General features: G+C 45.7%; 1 protein-coding gene across 3 annotated transcripts in view; it reads right to left on the bottom strand.

The window, feature by feature from the left end:
• The window catches only part of Utrn (utrophin), a 506,130-nt gene extending 487,616 nt beyond the window's left edge, over positions 1-18,514 (bottom strand). The window contains exons 1-2 of one of the 3 annotated variants that reach the window (XM_075948903.1): positions 17,772-18,514; positions 10,826-10,996 (exon numbers count right to left, since the gene is read on the bottom strand). In XM_075948903.1, coding sequence (XP_075805018.1) covers positions 10,826-10,904 — 79 coding nt within the window. In that variant the 5' untranslated portion in view covers positions 10,905-10,996; positions 17,772-18,514. Of the gene's footprint in view, positions 1-10,825; positions 10,997-17,107; positions 17,341-17,571; positions 17,658-17,771 lie in introns of those variants that run through there. The other 2 variants (XM_075948906.1, XM_075948904.1) reach the window with 2 other exon arrangements.
• Between the last annotated feature and the right edge of the window lie 1,756 nt (positions 18,515-20,270).

The raw sequence follows: 20,270 nt of genomic DNA, 5'->3' as shown, positions 1-20,270 counted from the left end.
CACTAAGTATTTGGGTGGGACGTTCTAGTCCAAATGCCACAGGAATGCAAAGCAGCATTCGCCACCACCTGGTGACCCACTTTGCCATGATTTACCTCCTCAGCACAGCGCAAACTCCAAATCATGAGGCATCAAAAAAAAAAAAATTAAAGTCCAATATTATGAAAACCATTACCTTTTGAAAGTATTTACCAGGAAATGTTTCTAAGTGAAAGTAAACAGCATTTGACTCACTCTCCTGGCTCCCGGGAATTCCGGCCACTCTCATTTTAAGGCTGAGCCTGTCTTTCACTGGCTAAGCCAAATGCTAGGAAGGAAAAACCCTTGAGGCTTGTGGAAAATCCTGAGTCAGAATCCAGGAGGGCCACTCTGACACACAGCCTGGAGCTTGAAGCCCAGTGTTCGAAAATCAAAGTACAACCATAAATCTATGTAATTACAGAATTAACTTGAAATAATGTGATTCACGGGCAGCCTTGACGGGGCAGATCAGTCTCAAAAATATATCTTTCCTTTATAATTTTCTTCACATAAATATTGTAGAGCAAAATCTTAGGAAGAAAACAAAACCTTTTAAATTATATGCAGAGAATTCCTACTGCTTCTCAAGATCAGCAAGCAAGGCTGTCCATCCAGGCTTCATCACTGAAGAAATACCAAGTACCAGGTCCTATTTTTATATTTCTAGCTAGATTCCTCTACTGTAAATGTCCTGCCTCGTTGTTGTTGTTGTTGTTGTTGTTGTTGTTGTTGTTGTTGTTGTTAAGACAGAGTCTTACTGTGTGGCCCTGGATGACCTGAAAGTCACTATGTAGTCCAGGATGGTCTCAAACTTAAGGAGATCCACCTGCCTCTGCCTCCTGAATGCTAGAATAAAAGGCAGGAACTACCACACCCAACCAGGGTATTATTCTTTGGAATGGGGGGAGAGATTTTGTAACAGAAGATAGGTTATAATGACTGAACTGGACAAATAAGGATCCCTAGCCAGCTGCACATTTAAAGAAAGTTCATGTGAACACACACATACATGGCAGGATACTCTTGTTTTTGTTGTGTCATGGAGCTACACAACTTTGACAGAACTGACTTCATATATATGCATATATGTGTGTGCATATGTATATTTATATATACAATGTGTATTAATATTTAAATATACATTTAATATATTTATATAATATATTTAAATATACATATAATATTTTATACATTATATATATATATGAAATTAGATTTCCTAGCTAACAAGATAACTCAGCCAGTAAAGGCCCTTACCATGCACAAAACTGATCACCAGATTTCTATCCCTAGATCACACATGGTGAGAGGAGAAAACCAATTCCCACAAAGTGTCTTCTGACCTCTATCTACATGGGCACACACACATACACTAGAACAGATATTTTATATATATATATATATATATATATATATATATATATATATATATATATATACATACATACAAAACTTGAGTTTGCAAAACTAGTAAGAGGCAAAACACACCGAGCAAGAATCACAGCTGGCACTCGAGCAGAGGACAGCTCACGCGTGAGCCACGCCACACAAGCCAGCCTCTGCTAAAGCAGCCCATGGGACAGAAACAAACCTTAGAGATTTGATCATTCAAAGACACAAGCACAAAGGGCAGAGGACTCCGAGGGGGCACTAACAAGTGTGAACCTGAGAGCGTTGGAAGCAAAGATGAGAAGGAAAGAAACCGGCTTAGAATGCTGGGTCCGCAAGCCACCATCTGGAGTTAATCTACGTTATGCTGTCGCTCAGTCACTAAATGCCTTGCCTTGCAAGCATTTGGACCTGAGTTTTGACCCCAAAAAACCTGAGCGGATACCCAGCGAAGCCAGCACTCAGCTGGGGCCAGACTATATGCTCCCTGTCTATCCTTCCGCCTGCCCAGACTCAGGATGCGGCTCCCCACCTCCAGGCCCCAAACCATGCCAGGTACAATTGCATGTTTACAATTCCAGAGGTGAGGAAATGGGGACAGGTGGCTCCCTGGAGCTCAATGGCCAGCCAGGCTACCAGGAGCCAGCCAGACCTCCAGTCCAGGGAGAGATCATCTTAAACAAAGAAAAATGTTGACAGCCCCCGAGACACAGCAGCCGAGGTTGGCCTTTGGTCCCTATGAATTCGCACACACCTGCACATACATACACAAGAACTCAGATGGGCTCACGTTCCAACTACCGAATTGAGTGTAGCTCTCACTAAGCAGTTCCACCCTAAAACAATAAATATCAAAACAACAGCATAGTAAATGCTTGTTTCCCCACACGGTCTATGGGTAGAGGGAATCTAGTACACCTGCATCCCATTCTCCCTTGCCTTAGATTAAACTTTAACTAGTGTTTGCAACTGCCAGCATGATCATGCATGTTGCCTTGTCCCCAGGAAAGTCGTCATATCAGCATCTAATTCAAACCTCTGGGTTCAAATAAGGTTCAATCAAATTGAGTTTTCCGTCCTGTCAATATAATGAACACACGGCCTGTTAGATTAGCTCCCAGCCATTCACAATTTCCAGTCACGAACCGAGCTCCACGACAGCTTTTCCCAGCCACAGACCCAATTCATGAAAATCCTATTGGCACAGACAAGTCTTGTGATTCCTCCTCCTCGGTCTCATGAGGGGACAACACCGGCAAGACTTTTGCCCGGTAAAAGGATTGCTGTCCTCTAACAGACTTGACTTTACAATGGGGTTCCTGTGTGTCCCCTACCACGAGTCCCAAGGGCTCATGGGAAGAAACAAACCTGCTGAAAGACTTCCTTCGAAGCAGGGATAGGTATTCCAACTAAGGAAAACTTTCAGAAGAGCAATGAACTGTTTCTCATAGTCCCTTAAACTGTGGCGAAAAATCCTTCACAGATACTACTTTAAATGTTAAAAAGACAAAAACAAACAAACAAAAAAACCACTTTAACGCAGACCTAAATCCAACTCAGTCACTGTGTTGTCTGAAGAAAGAATTCTGAAAGGTTAACACAGAAAGCCAACCTCACCCTTTTCCTCACACTGGACCTTGTTGGGCAACTGGAACGGACCCCAGACATCACATGGCACATTTTCAGTAAGCTACAGTGTAATAAGGTTTAGCCATCAGGAAAGAAATTTGCTTTCTTTTTGTTTCAAGAGCTCTTCTGCCCTCCCCCACATCCCAAACTGCTCTTCCCACAGCACAGTTACCTCCCTGGGCATCAGCTCAGGCAGGGCCTACCCTGTGCCAAATGTCAGCGCATCTGAAATCCTACCTCTTTTGCCAGCCAGTTAAAAGCCTTGAACAGCCATCAGAGAAAGAGAGAAAGAGAATCCACGTCAGAGCAGAGTATCAGTCTCTCATCTTGCACCCCAAGGACTGTCTGTCCTCCAATATTTTCCCCTTTGTCAACTCCCGGAAGAGAATGACAGAAGAGAACTAAAGCCGCAGGCAGGCCAAGGAGCAGCAGGTCCTATCTCTTATGTGGGCTCCGATGCCACCAGGGAACCAAGCAAAGCAGCTCCAGATTTGAGCCCAGGGTCACCCTCAGTAGGCAGTAAGGAAGAGACAGAAGGGATATATGCACACAGTCAACACTGGGCAGATCTGAAAGGAACAGATTTGGGCACAAAATAATGACCCTGCAAGCAGCCACGGGATAAAGTGCCTTCTAAACAAGAAGACGATTCAGAGTTCAGACTCAGGGTTCTGCCAGTCCGATCTGAACCTGAGTTCAAATCCCAGCTCCTGTCTTTCTAAGCTGTGGAACCTTTTCCAATGGGTAAGTACTTATGACTCAGCTGTAATCGAACAAGCACTGGGCTTGGTGCCAGAGGTGTATTGGTTTCCCCACTGACACGGAGTTCAACAAGGGCATAATCACAACAAAGCACCAGATAGTGAGAAGGAGAACACAGAGACCTCCCATGCAGTGATATGGGACCGGGTGACTCAGCGGGGTGTGGTGTGCACACCTGTCACCCCAGCACTTGGGAGGCTGAGACAGGACGGAGGATCATGAGGTTGAGGGTGGACTAGGGCAGAAAGTGAGCCCTCTTCTCGAATAAATACAGAAAGAAAAGGTGTGGGGCGGGGGCAAGGAAACAACCAGGACTTCCCAAAGTCAACAGAGAAGGTCACTCAATGAAGGCTATGTTTAAGCCTTGAGCAGAATGACAGGGAACCAGACAATGACAGAGAAAAGTGGTGTGTGCCAAAGCACCTGGGTGGGTCCTACTGAAATAATGACTTCCGTGTGGCTTTGGAGTGCTGTTGATGAAAGACCATCTGTAAAGACAAAAACCTCTTACCATCGCGTCTGCTCACAGTCTGTGTTTGGTAAGGTAAGATGCTAAATATACAAAGAGGGAATTAGCATCAGCTTAGTACAGACTCTAATTTCCCTAACAATTAGAACCCAGGATAAGATAAGAACGGAGGAGGTAGTGGCCAGGCCTTTAGTCCCAGAACCTAGGCTCTGGGAGGCAAGGGTGGCAGATCTCTGTGACTAGACCAACCTGGTCTACGTAGGGAGCTCCAGGACAACAAGGGCTACACAGTGAGACCCTGTCTTAAAAAAACAATCACAGGAGGTAAAGGAAAATGATAAAGCTGTCACACTTGAGTTTCTTTATTTATGCTTTTTTATTTTGTTTAATGATTCTTTTTGCTTATATGTATGTGTACATGTATGTAGAGTGGTACCCACTGAGGCCAGAGGAGAGTGTTAGATACCTAGAGCTAGAGTTACAGGCAGTAGAGAGCCGCCTGAGATGGGTGCTGATAAGCAAAGGCGGGTCCTCTGGAAGAGCAGCAAACACTCTAACACTTTTAGTCTGGAAACAGGGTCTCACATATTTCAGTCTCACTGTGGTCCGATGGCACGCTATCCGAGGCTGTGAGTCTGCCCTTCTCAAGGAGCTCTGTAAAGCTCTCAACACTGACAGTGGTGCTGGTTTCTCCATCAGCACACACTTTAATAAATGTTAGTCACTGACTGACTCCAACAGCAGTCAAGATGGTCTTCAATTTTATATGCAACCAGAACCACGTTGCTATCATTATTTCTTTGTTTTCTGAGACAGGGTCTCATTTTGTAGTGCTAGCTGACCTGGAACTCACTATGCCTGGAATTCACAGAGATCTCCAACCTCTGCCTCCTGGGTGCTGGGATTTTGTGTGTGTGTGTGTGTGTGTGTGTGTGTGTGTGTGTGTGTGTGTGTGCGCGCATATGTGCCCTTGTGTCCATGTCCAGCCTATTATTTCATATATCATGATGTTCCAAAGAGATGTTCATAAGCCACACACTCCAGCAGTAATGTACTTCACCTAAAAATTATTCTTGGTCTACTGTCTTAAAATCTTTATAAACCTGTTAAGCTTTCCAACTTATATAGATTAGGCTGTCATTATTACAAGTGCTTTAGCAGCCGACTGTCAGCAACTCCAAATCCTAGCCCAGTAGATAACAAATGCTTTCTAGTCCTGTTCCTTTTTTCTGTTTTGTTTCTTATGGGTTTGTGGCGGTTCTTTGGTTTGCTGGGTTTTGGGACAGGGATTCATGCAGTACAGACGGACAGGCTTTGGAATACCCTGAACTTCTGATCCTCCTGTGTCCACTTTCTGAGCACTGGGATTACAGGTGTAAACCCCCACAACTAGATCATGTGTTCCCAGGGATAGAACTCAGGGTCTCTTGCACACTAGACCAGTGCTCTACAAAGTGACCCACAGCCACAGCCCTCAAGTTCCTTTCCAGGCATTGCTCATATCTCAGGTGAATGCCCTACAATCACAAAGCATGTGCGGCTTTTGTTCTTTAAGCGATCTCAGGACTCACTTTTGATAACTTAGTCATAAGGAGTGAGTAAAGTCCTGAGTGGATGTGTGTTGTTGACATGGGCACAAGCAGTTTCAACAACTAGGGACCAAGTATCCAAACATATATGAGCCTATAGGGGCCATTGTCATTCAGACCACCACATCCCTGTGGGTCAACGAAGCCACCCTGGTGGATAACCACTCAAGAGTATATGGAAAACACAAACTAGATCCAATGCATTTGAAGAAGAAGGAGAAGGAGAAGGAAAAGAAAAAAAAAGAAGAGAAGGAGGAGGACAAGGAGGACGAGGACACAAATTTGGGTGGGTAGGGAAAGAAGGGTAGATCTGGGAGGAGATTGAGACGGTAGTAAATCTGACCAAAATAGGTCATACGATAGTCTCAAAGACCGACTTAAAAAAATAATGATGGCAGGCCAGGCGGTGGTGGCGCACGCCTTTAATCCCAGCGAGGCAGGCGGATCTCTGTGAGTTCGAGGCCAGCCTGGTCTACATAAGCTAGTTCCAGGACAGGAACCAAAAACTACGGAGAAACCCTGTCTCGAAAATTCAAAAATAAAAATAAAAAATAAAGGCGGGTATGGTGGCACATGCCTTTGATCCCAGCACTCAGGAGACAGAAGGAGGTGAATATCTGTGAGTTTGAGGCCAACCTGACCTACATAGTAAATTCCAGGCCAGCCAGGGTTACACAGTCAGACTTTATGTCTTAGTTAGGGTTACTATTGCTGTGATGAAACACCATGACCAAAAGCAAGTTGGGGAGGAAAGGGTTTATTTGACTTGGACTTCCATATCATTAAAGGAAGTCAGGACAAGAACTCAAACAGGACAGGATCCTGGAGGCAGGAGCTGACGCAAATGCCATGGAAGGGAGCTGCTTACTGGCTTGCTCTTCATGGTTTGTTCAGTCTGCTTTCTTATAGAACTCAGGGATGGCACCACTCACAAGGGGCAGCACCCTCCTCCATCAATCACTAATGAAGAAAACGCCCTAAAGCTGGATTTTATGGAGGCATTTCTCAGTTGAGGTTCCCTCCTTTCAGACGACTGCAGCCTTTGTCAAGCTGACACAAAAGGAGCCACCACATTCTGTCTCCACAAAAACCAAAGCAAAACATAAAACACACACGCAGAGATGGGAAAATCTAGGAGTTCATGAAACTAAAAGAAAATTGTAGGCAGAGGTGAGGAATTGCAGGGGATGGGATTGGGGTGGATTTGATCAAAACATGTACATGTATAACATTCTCAATTTTATTTCGGCTTTTTAATTCTCTAATAGGAAAATATTCCTTTGTAGGAGGTGGGGGTATTTCCCTGAAATAAAATTTCACTAAACTGTCCAGGCTGGCTCCCAATTAGTATGATTACAGGCATGAGCCACCATGCTTGAGCTTTTTCTGGTTTTGGTTGGTTTTTGGTTTTGGGTTTGTTTTTTTTTTTTTTGTTTTTTTTTTTTTGGTTTTTGTTTTGTTTTGTTTGCTTGTTTTTTGAGCAAAAGCTGGCCTTGAACTTCTGATCCTTTTTTCTCTACCTTCTAAATGCTGAGATTACACACAAGCAACAGGTGCCAAGAAAATATACCTTCTTAAAAACTGAAAATAAGGAAGGAAGGAAGGAAGGAAGGAAGGAAGGAAGGAAGGAAGGAAGGAAGGAAGGAAGAAAATAGCATGGAACGTACCCAATAAGGAGCTTCAAACGTGTTTCACTGCATAGTGCACTCCTATTATTTCATCTAGATTTCTAAAAGTCTCTTGATAGTTTGTAAACTTTGGCGTACCCTGAGATAATACCACTGTATACTAAGCATTTGCCCTAAGCACAAATGGAGAACGTGCCTTCCAGAAAGCAAGATGACTCACAGGATCATTCAAATCCAAATTTATCTGCCAGCTTTTGCAACATAATCCAGCCAAAGGAATGTGATTCATATCTCAGCTATGCAGAAGCTAAATTTTCATCGTGTTTTGAAGTAGGTGCCACTAAAGGGGGAAGAGGACACAGTCATAACACTGGCATTAAAACACTGCATGTAATATTAGGGTTTTTAAAAATGTCAAAGCCTAAATAATACAGCCCCATCAAGCAGCTTTGGAAGACACATGTGGACAGTAAGAAAAGAATTATCCCAAATACCAAGAGAATTCCACATCTTCTTTTTTGTTCTTATTATTTCTTTGGGGGGAGCAAAATATCATAAGGTAGCCCAGGCTAGCCTCAAACCCCAAATCCTCCTGTCCCAGCCTCCCATGTGATAACAGGGAGGTGCCACATGGCCAGCAGATTATTTTAGATTTATTTATTTTTTTCATTTTATGTGTATAAGTGGGTATGTATGTGCACTGTGTGTGTGCCTGGTGTCCTCAGGGGTCAGAAGAGAGCATCCCCTACCCTGGGACTGGAGTTGCAGATGGTTGTGAGCCACCACTATAAGGATGTTGGGAATGAATCCAGGTCCCCTGCAACCACAAGTGCTCTCAACCACTGAGCCCATCACCCAGCTCCCACCAGCAATCTTTTAAAGGATACTTCTCACATCAATAGCTACCTGTATCACAATCAATTATCAATGGCATCTTCCATGTTTATAACATTTATACATACTCGTGCACACACACACATCAACATCACCATTTATGAAAAAATATCTACTTTAGTCATGTGTTCTAACTTGATTATCTCCACTGGGGTTCTGTGAACTCTACGCAGCTGTGTGATCCCAGGAAAGAAACAGTAAGTTCGCTGCTATTTCCAGAGTTACCAAAGTCCATGGGTTTTAAAGAAAATAGTAACAACCTTATAGCTGGTGATCATTTCTAAACACTTTAGGCAACAACGACCCAACTCATGCCCAAGCTGGATATTTATGGTATTTCCCTTTTTTTTTCCTATTATACACAGTACTGCAATCAACTGAAATGTACATTTATATCTACTGCCTAGGAAGAAACTCTACAAACAGAATTACTCAACAAATTGATATGTCCTTCTTGAAAAAGCAATACACTGGGTCAGCAAGACTCAACAAGCAACCAACCTGAGTTTGATCTGAACGGACAGTGTGGAAGGGGAAAACAGACACCCAAAATTGTCCTCTGGCCTTCACAGGCCTGCCGTGGCATGGATGGCTACCCTACCTCCATGCACACACAAATGAATAATATTTTTTTAACACAATCAACCCTTAGTACCAGAAAGGATACACCGTAACAAATTAGACCCCAGCAGTATGAATAAGCCTTGTTAACCTTCATAAACAGTCATTTAAAACTGAACGAACAGTATGGAAATGTGGACACTCAGCATATACCCTAGGAGTTAAATTTTGTATCTAATAACTGTTCTCTAGTGGACAAAGCCAGAGAACCAGTGATAAATAAATGTCCTAGGCTTTTTATCTGTCTATTTATTATTATTGTACATGTGTGTGCACATACATGCCACTGTGCACATCATACGAAGAGGACAAGGTCCTTGGAGAGAGTTCTCTCCTTCTACCTCTTTCCCAGGTCTGAGGATTGAACTCAGGTCATCAGGCTTCTGTGGCAATGGCTTTATCCATGGAGACACCTCCCTATCCCCAAATCCAAGGTCTTAATGTCACAGAGGTTGGGTTAGAGCAAAACTGAGAATCATTCGTCTTCACAATTCATAGACAACTATGGGACATGCAGAGATACCTGAATGTCTCTCTTCCACTTTCCCATTACTGTACATGTTTCTAAATACGAGTTCTGTACCTCTGAAATGAAATTTAGGGGGACACAACCTCCTCAGAATACCCTTCATAGTGCATACACCACAGGACTTTCCAGCGGCACCTTCCCAAGATTCCTAAAGCTACAGACCTCACTGCAAAATCACAGCCAAGTCTGCGACATCCAGACGCGTTCCCACCCCAGCACTGCTGGCATCGTGAAGGGCAATGCATCTCCTAGTGAGATCACAGTCGGTGCACAGATTTTGGTAGTTTCCAAATCAGTAATATGCTCTTGCCAGAGCACAAGGACATTTCTCACTGCAAAAATCATCTCTGAGCTCCATTTGTTGCTGTTGTTGTTGTAAGAGTGACGCCAGATATAATGTTTATGATAATGGAGTTACTAAAGGACAATGTTCACGGCCAGGAACAGAGTTCTATATAATCTGAAGAACTCAGAAGGCCCTGCTTGCTTAAACAAACAAACAAACAAAAATCTCCCCTTTGAGCCTGTCTCAGAATCATGTTTGAAGCTTTAAAAAAAAAAATAGAGAAATTTTCATTCAGTGGGTTTGGAGTGGAGCCAACACATCTGCATTTGTAAAAAGAAAAAAAAAACAACTCCCCAGCTGATTCATTTGAAGAACCAGAATTGAGAAGCAGCAGTTATATAATAATAAGCTGGGTGGGGGAAGGGTGGCATCCAAAGACCTCCAATCCAAATGATCACATGAAAATCATTGGTCTGTCTTAGTCTGGCTGATTTGATCAAGTGGGGGAAACTGCCTTGCAAAGTGGACATTTTAAAAAAGGAAAGAGGTCACATTCCAGCCCTGGCCTCCGAGAGCAGCATGGCAGGTGGGCATACGGTAATGGACCCCACCACAAGGTCTTCCTGCCAGAAATTAGGGTACTCACTTCTCTGATCACGTGATCATTCACTACTCTGATCACGTGACCCTGCTCTGTTGTCAGGAAATAAGGGAAAATGTCCAACTATGTTTGTACATCCTATTGACGTCAGAACCGAGCAGCATTGGGCCGCAGGCAGCACTGTCTCCAGTAATGCTCCACACACACAGCAACAAAAGAAGGCTGAGAAAGTAAGAGAGGCCACGCAGGGATGGGATGTGGCCCTTGACAGAAGGACGGTCACTGGGCAGCGTGAAGCTTGTCAGGAGAAGTCTGCCTCACAAGAACATGGCAAAACAAGCTAGGAAATCGCTGTCTTCCACACACTCCCCACAGAAAGATCCACAGCGGAAGCTCCCACCACTCACCGGATCTGGACTTAATGATATCACTGAATTCGTTCTGCCCATCATCAGGCCTGGCTTCAAGGTCCCCATACTTGGCCATCTTGGCTGAGTTTCAATGTAATCCAAAGGCTTTCCCAAATCTTCTTCTGCAGACTGTCAACTCCGAATAGTGGTCCAGCTGGGCATGAATACCTAAAAGGAAAAGAGAAAGGATTGACTAGAAATGCATAAATGTATTTCCTGTTTTTTCCTTGCTGGTATATGTCTGTGTGTTCACATGTGAAAGGGATAGGCACGCATGTATGAGCTTGGCGTTGGGTGTCTACCTCAAATGATGCTCTCCACCTTTTGCATTAAGGCAGAGTCTTTTGGTAAACCCCAGAGATCTCCTGAATCCACATGCCACATCTTGGAATCACAAAAGTGGTGCTGCATCTGCCAGGCATCTGCATGGGTGCTAACCACTGAGTCATCTCCCAACCCCATATATTCTAATATAGGTTATATACAGTAACCGGTAAAGACTTACTGAGCATCTACCATATGAGGCACTGGACCCAGTCATGGGGAGTTGACACAGCTTCTTCCATGAGGAGCCTAACAGACACTAAGCCTCACAGACACTAAGCAATTCATTATATAATGAATGATTTCATTACAACCTTGATAGTCGGCAACGGTACAAAAGAGAAACATAAAGTAATAAAAGCATAAAGTGAACAAACCCGACCTGCCCAGGGACACTGAGAAGGCTTTCTTGAAGAAATGACATTTAAGTGGAATCTTCAGGGAGAGGAAGACGTTAATTAGCCAAAACGGGAAGTAGAAAAAAGAAGAGCTTGGCCTATGAAGTAGATGCACCACCAAGGGCTGGGAGGGCTGACGTCAGTGCCTCTGGACGGTAGACAGCCGAGAGGAAGCACGTCTGCGAATAGGTGGAGAAGGGAGGTGAGAACAGAGATTCCCAGGGCGGTTTTGAGACCTGTCTGAGGACGATGACGATGGGAGCGGTGACATAGCCTGTTGACATTGGTGGCGGCTTGTCAGTAGGCCAGAGGAACGTGTGGGAACCAGTGAGGACTACAGCAGGTCAGAGCAGTGCACTCGTCGGAGAACTGAGGTCGTGTGAGTAAGAAGAGGTAGAATGGAAAGTTTCAGCTCTTCTCTGTGTCTGGAATGTGTTTCGTGCTACTCTGTTAGAGGAAAATGATCCCAACCTTGACCAGTGAGCAAACACCACAAAAGCCTCAACAGGCATTAGGTGGTGTGAAGGGAAACACAGTGCACCTACCCTGCCAAAATCTCAATCATGAGGCTTATCATGGACAAATGGGGAGAGGGGTCAAAGCAAACGGACTAGGGGGAAAGAACGTGGTCCCATGGGTAAAGAACTTGCTGCAAGGCATGAGGACCCAACTTCAACCCCCCACATAAAAAAAGGCAGGTATGTGGCATGTGCCAGTAATGTGAAGCTGCAAACAGGAAGATCATAGCCAATCAGGGAGCCCAAGTTCAGCAAGAGATCCATCCTGTCTCAGAAAGTAAAATGGAAATACCAGGAGACTCACTATGCCAGTCTCTGGTCTCCAAACACACACACACACACGTGTGTGTGTGTATACATATACATATGTGTGTGTGTATATATATATATAGATAGATAGATGAGAGAGAGAGAGAGAGAGAGAGAGAGAGAGAGAGAGAGAGAGAGACTCATTGTCACTCAAACCAAAACTATCTGCATAAAAGGGAACTCCGTATATTAAACAAGACTAAAACTAAAGAGACCTAACCACCAAATACAACCCTGGATTGAATTCAGAATTCTCAAAGAAAACATTACAGAGTTTATTTTAGGCATTCTTATTATACCAGTCTTAACCCCAGGACTAATTAATAGTGTTGTTAGGTAGGAGACTATCTTCCATTGTAGGAGACAATATGATGAAGTGTGACAATATCTTCAATGCCTATGCATTTCTATATGTGCATTGAATGTATGTGTGTATATATAAAGACACACACAGGAAGAGGAAGTCAATACTATCAAAAAAAGCAAGAGCAACTGGGTATCTATTATGCTAGGCTTTCTGTTATAACATTACTAATAGTACAGGCAGTATGTGATTGTGGCCTCAACAGATTAGGTGGAGGGATAATGAGTGGATACACAGGATATTAAATAAAGAAATCAATAAGACTTGGGAACAGCCTGGGCATTAGAACACAGAACACTAGGATGCTGAGTGACTCCGTTGGCACTGGGCAATCCAGAAGTGGATAGACTATCTATCCACTAGGTTGGGAAACACCAAGGGTGTTGGACAAAGAGGAAGACATAATGAATGCCATTTGTATTTGCTGAGTCTAAGTTGCTTCAGAGACATATAATGGAAAAGGCCAAAATGCATTTGGAAATATGGATCTAAGTTTCAGGGATGGTATGTATTGTAGTTATGAAGAAATGCAGAGAGCCCACTGATACAGACTTTATTCTGGAAGGTTCATCACACCAACTCTGCTGCTGGTAGGCGCCACTCAGATAAAACAATCTGATCTGCAGTGACAGTGAGAAACATCTTTAGAACCTAGAGAACTGAAGCGCTGCCCTGCAGTAGCGCTCACTCATCAAGAATGCTAGCAAGCACTGCTCCATACTGCTCCACGTTTCCTGGATTGCACTGCCCAGAAAGGAGCAGAGTTCAGCATCCGTCTCTTTCCTGGCCCCTTTATGAGTGCCTCAGTGCCAATTAAATTAGTCACTAGTTAGGAATATCACACTCAAGGCATTCACACTGGAACAAAGGATACAAATTCACACGTTAAAACGAGTTTCAGGGGGCTGAAGAGAAAGATGGTTCAGTGATTAAGAGCACTGACTGCTTTTCCAGAGGACCTGACCCCAGTTCCAGGGGACCTGTGAGTTCTAGGTCCCTCTGTGCTGCCAAGTGGGACCCAAACACAAACAAACAAATGAAAAACAATTGTCAGAACTAGGGTTTATTTCTAGGTAGGAATGGACAACTTCAGTTCTTTAGTGGCTTTGTTTTAAAATTATTTTTATTTTAAGTGTGTATATCTGAGTGCCGGCATGTAAGTCCGTGCACCTGGAAGTGCCAGATGGCCATGAAGGACAGAGAGAGTGTCCAGTTCCCTAAAAATGGAGTTACAGGAAGTTGTGAGCCCCCCAACGTCGGTGCCAGGAACTGAACCCGCGGCCTCGGCAAGAGTAAGAAGTGCTCTGGACCAATGAGCCACCTCTCCAGCCTCAATTCTTTCAGCTAAGAGTGAATTGTACTACACTGTTATTTTAAATTTTATATTTGTGGAACAGCATTGTGTTCTATTATTTAACATTCAAACAGTGTAGCCTACAGTACTACTTTGTTATATAAATATAAACATTATGTAGCATAATAACTTCTCTTTCTGCAAGTCAGGAAGCCAGTCGAGTCCATTAATGATAGCAAAATGAGAGTTAAAGCGAAAGAACACTGGCAAACTGTTAAAGCTTTAAGAACCATTTCCTCTCAATATATGGATCGGTTCATCAGTCTCCCAGGCTTTATGGGACAATAAAAAACTTTTTAAATGTTTATATGATTTCACGAGGATTAAGAATTTACAGAGTCGGGTGGTGGGGGCACGTGCCTTTAATCTCAGTGCTCGGGAGGCAGAGGCAGGTGATCCCTGAGCTCAAGGCCAGCCTGGTCTATAAAGCGAGTTCCAGGACAGCCAGGGCCACACAGGTAATCCCTGTCTCAAAAACCTAAACCAAAAAACGAAAGAAGAAAAGAAGAATGTGAAGACCTGGATGTGGTGACTCGTAGCTCTAATCCCAGCTCTAGAGCGACAGAGGAAAAGAGGCTAGCCCGAGCTACATAGAAAATCCCAAACTAATCTAAGCTACCTGTCCAAAAATTAAAAATAAGCTAAAGAGCTGAGAATGTAATTCAGTGATGGAGTGCTTACCTTATGCACGTGGTTCTGGGTTTGAACCCCAGAATTACAAAAACAAGCAAACAAAGTCAAAAGTGACCAGGGAAAAAGACTGGACGGCTGGCCATTTGCCAAGCAGTTTTTACCAGGAGTGGACCAGAAACTCCAGCAGGAGAATCGGGAGTTCAAAGTCAGCCTCTGATATACAGAGAGTTTGAGGCCAGCCTGGGCTACACAAAACTGTAGAAGACAAAACAAAAACAAAGTTCTCCCAAAAAATGTAATCACAAATTTTTTATATTCCTATCTTGAAGTAGAAAACTGTGGAAGATTTGCTATGCTTTTATGTGTATCTTAATATCTTAGAGACCCAAAATCTTGCTCGGAGAATATATAAAAAATTATTATGGAAAATTCCAGTTGCCTAAGAAAAATTCTCTTTCCTGGAATGCAGCTCCTTTGAGAGACAAGTCCAGTGTTCTCCCTTTATAGCCAGGGACCTCCACATTAAGCCTTTCCAAAGACTTTTCTACTCCCTTAAAAAGGCACCTGCCACTAAGCCTGATGACCTCTGCGTGTGTGATGGGGCTTGCTCATGGCCAGAAAAGGGCATAAGAAAGTGAACCTGGACTGTCTCCTAACCACTGAGCCATCTTTAAAAAATGCCCCCCACCCCTGCCAATTTCTTTTAAAGAAAAAGTTAACTTGTACAAAGGGACATGACCAATAATGCATCTTCATTAAAATGTTTGATTCTGCCATTCTCCTTCGGATCATTTTTCCAACGTTCTCTTCTTGATAACGCAAATCCCCACTACACTGAAAAAACAGCAGAAAACGTGATCAAAGAACTCGAAAAGAATGAGGAGGAAAGACACTAACAGGTCATTTAAACATTTAACAGCCACTAACTCTTGTTGCCACTAACATCCCAGGAGCACCAGTTTAAATAAGAAAGTTTGAGGATACTTTCTTCCAAACTGCCACAGGTGTGAGCCAGGTGTGGTGGTACACACAACTTCAGAGGCTGAAGCAAGTTCAAGGCCAGCCTGGGCCGCGTAAATGAGACCTATCTCAAAATACACAAATAAAATGCTACGATAATTAGCTGTGGGAACAGAATCAAAGCTTCCTTCCACTTCCGCACGTATGGAATGGAAGGAGCCACACTCCACACAGATAAGGAAGAAACCAGAAGTGAATGACCGTGAGGTTGTGCTAGGAGACCTACACAGTTGCTGCCCAACCTCTTCCATCATAAGGACAGTCGGTGAAGTTCCTCCCACCGAAATCCACGCACCCAACTACATGTACCAGCTCCTCCTTCGGGCTGATGCTTTTCTGTTACTCAGACCAAAACGCCAGGACTGGGGGCTTTAGAGACAAAAGTTCAAGAGCATACAACATTCAAACAGTGTCACCATTAAGGAATATTCAACCAGGTACAGCTGTGGCGGAAAGCTGTTAAATCTCGCAAAAAAACTATTGGCTCACTAGTAACCAAAAGCTAGGAACGCTGGGGAGAGTGGAGAGGGAAGCTGAGGGACAGGTTTGCCTTCCCACTAGTGAAGAAAACCGCTGAGTGCCAAGAGCTGCCATTCACGCTAGGAAGCGCTCCAGGGAAGGTTAATACCACTGTGATTAATGCTGTTTACAGGCGCAATAAATTTTGGATAAACACCCAAAGGAGAGTTAAAGAGCTATCTCGAAGGTCTCATAAATGCTGGTGAAGAGGGGCGGGGGGGGGGGGTGGCTTCAGTGCGCACGGCCCTCGCCCCTCACCGCCTTGTCCTCGGGCTGAAGGACCCACGAGCTTCGAATTCCACCGGCTCTTGCAAGCTGAGACTCCAGCGCCCACCAGCAGCCAGCCCCTGAGGGTCCAGCCTGACTTCAGAGGCCCAGGGCAAATTCCAACGGAATGGATGCTGCTGCAGCTGCCTTGACATCCAGGAGATCCCGTCTCGTCTGGAATTCCTGCACTCTGACCAAGGCGCACTTTTCCAAGCACCACCCGGAGAGCCCACCTCTCTCGATAGTGGTGACCCAAGTGACCTGAAGGCTAGGAGGATCAAGGATGTTCCCTCGGGACACTCCAGAGCGTGCAGCCCGGAATTACACCCAGAAGCTCTAATTTGAGGGTTCAAAAAAGGCGGGTCCCTGGCTCTTAGGGGTCACACACGTTTCCTCCTCCCCTTGAAAATAACCCTGGAACGCCACACCGTCGGAATCCAGGGACTTGAAAAGTCTCTTTGAACAATGTGCCTTCTAAAAGTTGCACAGCCTACAATTAGTTCTTTGTTGGTTTTGTAAATGGCCTTGGGCAAGCAGAGTCTCAGACCCAGGCCTAAAGGGGGCATGAATTACCTTGTCACTTGCAGTAAGGGATGCCAAGAGTCCGGAAAAGCAGGCGACCGGGACTGCGGACCAAAGAGGTACCCCCTTCTCCCTTCAGTCTCTCCAGAGCTGCTGGCAGGGAGCTGGTGAACTCGCCACACTGGGGCCCCACCCTCGGGAACAGCAACCACACAGAGGTCGAGCACGCCCCCAGCCTGGAGGCCGGCAGGGAAGCGCTCCTCAACCCTCAGACCGCAAACCTCCCTCCCCACCCTCTCCTCCGGGACAGCACCCGGGCCCCGCCTTCCCAGGACCGGAGGTGTGTGACAGGCTCTCTGAAGAGGCCACGTCCCCTCTTGGAGATCTCTAGCCGTGCTCGCCTGCTCGGGGCGATGAACGAACAGGCGACAGCCTCTCTCCCTCAGGAAGGGACAAGACGAGAGCACTGAACCAGCCCGAGAAATTTGAGACCCTGGCGACAAGTAGATTCCCACCTTCTCATCCCAGCTCGCTCCCGCCCAGGAGGGGGGCCGCTGAGCTTCCAGGGAAAGTGCAGAAGTTGGCTACGGCTTCTATTTCTGGACCGGGCGGAGGAACCGCAGAAAGGTCCCACCTCCTCTCAGCCCCCGCCCCGTTCCCTCGGGGACTGCGGTCACATTACACAGCCCGGAGCTTCAATAATGCATGGACTTACCTGCTCGCCAAGTCCCAGAGGCCCAAGGGCTCCTCTGGGTGTGTTCGGGTCGCTGGAAGCCGGGTGTGCGGGAGCTTGCGTTGGGCGATGCGAGATTTTAGTTTTTCTTTTTCTTTTTTAAATGAAACGTGGAAAGCCAGACAAGATCCGAAAGAGGGGAGGAAAAAAACTTGACACCCAACTGGAAACGCCCCCTGACTTGTGCAATCTTCCTGCCGGGTAGTTCCGCCAAAAACAAAACAGTCCAAACGCTAGGCAGAGGCCGGCACGCTCTGGAGTTTTCCGTCTGTAGAATGACCCCAAAGAAAAGGGGCGCCACTCGCCGAGGTCGCCCGCTCGGCCGAAGGCGCCCGCGGCTCCTCCTCTGCCCTGGGCGGGAGAAATCCCGCGCCCCGCGCTGCCCGCTCCTCTCCTCCGGGGAAGGGCGACTCCACAACTTTGTGCGCGAAAGCAGCCCGCGGCTTGGGCTCCGGCTCCTCCTCCCGGTCCTCCCCCGCCGCCGCCGGCCCCTTTGTTGGAGAGCGAGGGTGGGGCGCTGCTTGGTCAGCCCGCCACCCCGGGAAAGGGGCTCGCTTCTCCGGCAGGGCTAGACCAGCCCCGGAGCCGTGGATCCCGCAGGTCGGAACCGCCTCCCGCTCTCGCCGCCGCGTCACTTGCTCGCGTGCCCTCGGCCACCGGCCCTGCAACTTTGTTCCGGGAGAGATCAGTCCCTCGCGGCTCCCCGGTCTGCCCTGCCCCTGCCTGGGAAGCCACCGCGGGCCGGGCTCCCAGAACGTGGCGCCTCGGGTCACCTGACTGCGCGCCCGGTCAATCAGCGCTAGCCCTAAGCGCCCTCCCAGCCAGCAGCCGCTGGCCCGGTGCGGTGCTCGGTGCGGGAATCCGGAACCAGTCGTGCGTGCTAAGAGCCGGTAGCTGGAATAGGCTTAGCGCGCACGCACTGTGCCCCTTATTCAAAGTGCCCAAAAATGTGTGTCACGCCCCCCTTAACCGACAGGGTCTCAGTTGGGTGCCTTTCAATTTTTTTTTAAAAGATAAATCTCGACCTGTTTGCCAACTCATCCCATCTTAGTCTACTGAGCCTGGGGTTCTATCTACATGCAAGGGTCTATTTATTTTATGCAGTTTTCTTTCTTAGTACTGTTTTAAATGCTGATACCCTTATATTTTCATTCATTTTCGTGTTGGTTCTGACTTTACATTTTTACTGTGTGCGCACGTGTGTTTTGTGTGTGTGTGTGTGTGTGTGTGTGTGTGTGTGTGTTCATACACTTGATGTGTGGAGTGGGGCCCCAGTGACACTCCCGTTTAAGTCAAAGGACAACTTTGTAGAGACAGTTCTCTCATTACACCTTTATGTAGGATCCAGGGATCGAACTCAGGACTTCAGGCTTTAGTACTTACTGGACTGGGGCTTACCAGCATCACCATCTGCCAAACCGTTTTGTTTTTCTTTCTTTCTGTTTTTCCAAGCAAACATACATTGTTTGCAGAACTTGTTGCAAACTTACCCAGTTAGCCAACACGAACCTTGGGATACATAACCTTGTGTTATGTGTGCATTTTTTCTTATGACACGTTTCATTCTGATGAGTTCCTGGGACTGTTTTTACGATCAAGCTTGGAGGGGAAAGAAAAAAATAGCAGCCAAAGTCCTCAGCTTGTTTATAAGAGGAAAACATGGCTAATGGCTGAGTGCTGGCTTATTGCTTCCTTAATACTTAAGGATTAATTTATAAGCCAGTAAAAATAATTCACTAGCCTTGTGTTAATTACTAGTTGAAAACCTCTGGGGTCTCTAAGTACCGTGGGCTGGGACAGGAGGAAGTCCTTGAAAGAGTCTTCCTTCTTAAGTCTCTGATTTAGCAGCTTCTGAGGGTTCTCTTCACACAAGCCAAATAGAATCGAACCACCAACTGGAAATAGATATGACTTTCTCATTCGCCTTCATTTCTTCCTTAAGCGAGCATCAGTATGGGGTCTGCCGGGGTGAATGATGCTTAGAAATCCAACATAGATCGTTCCCTGAAAGACTGTAGCATTCAGTAGGTGAGATAAGAAACAGAAGCAAATGCATGCAAGGTTCTTGACATCAGATCAAGTGTGCTATATATAGATTGCCATCGCTGGGACAAAATAACTGACCCAAACAACTTAAACGGGAAAGATTTATGTTAGCTCTCGGTTTCAGAGGACTCAGGCTGAGATTAGCTGGATCCATTGCTTTGGGCCTGAGGCCAGGCAGAACATTAAAGCAGCAGAGCATAGATCATGGCAGAGTCTGCACGCTTCGTGGTTGTCACGAAGCAGAAAGCCAGAGAGGCCCAGAACAAGATCCAGTCCCCAAAGACCTACCACTTCCAAGGAACCCCTGCCTCCATTGAATCATGCGTCTACCAAGTGACTTAATCCCTTCACTGGGTCAAAGACCTCAGAATGCAATTGTCCTAACTAACTGGGTAGAGTGGATCTATCCATAAAAGACTGAGTCTCCAACACATG

The sequence above is a fragment of the Microtus pennsylvanicus genome, chromosome 1 (assembly GCF_037038515.1).
Source record: "Microtus pennsylvanicus isolate mMicPen1 chromosome 1, mMicPen1.hap1, whole genome shotgun sequence".
Lineage (NCBI taxonomy): Eukaryota > Metazoa > Chordata > Mammalia > Rodentia > Cricetidae > Microtus > Microtus pennsylvanicus.
The sequence above is the reverse complement of the archived record's forward strand: the minus strand, read 5'-3'. Positions and strand labels throughout refer to the sequence as shown.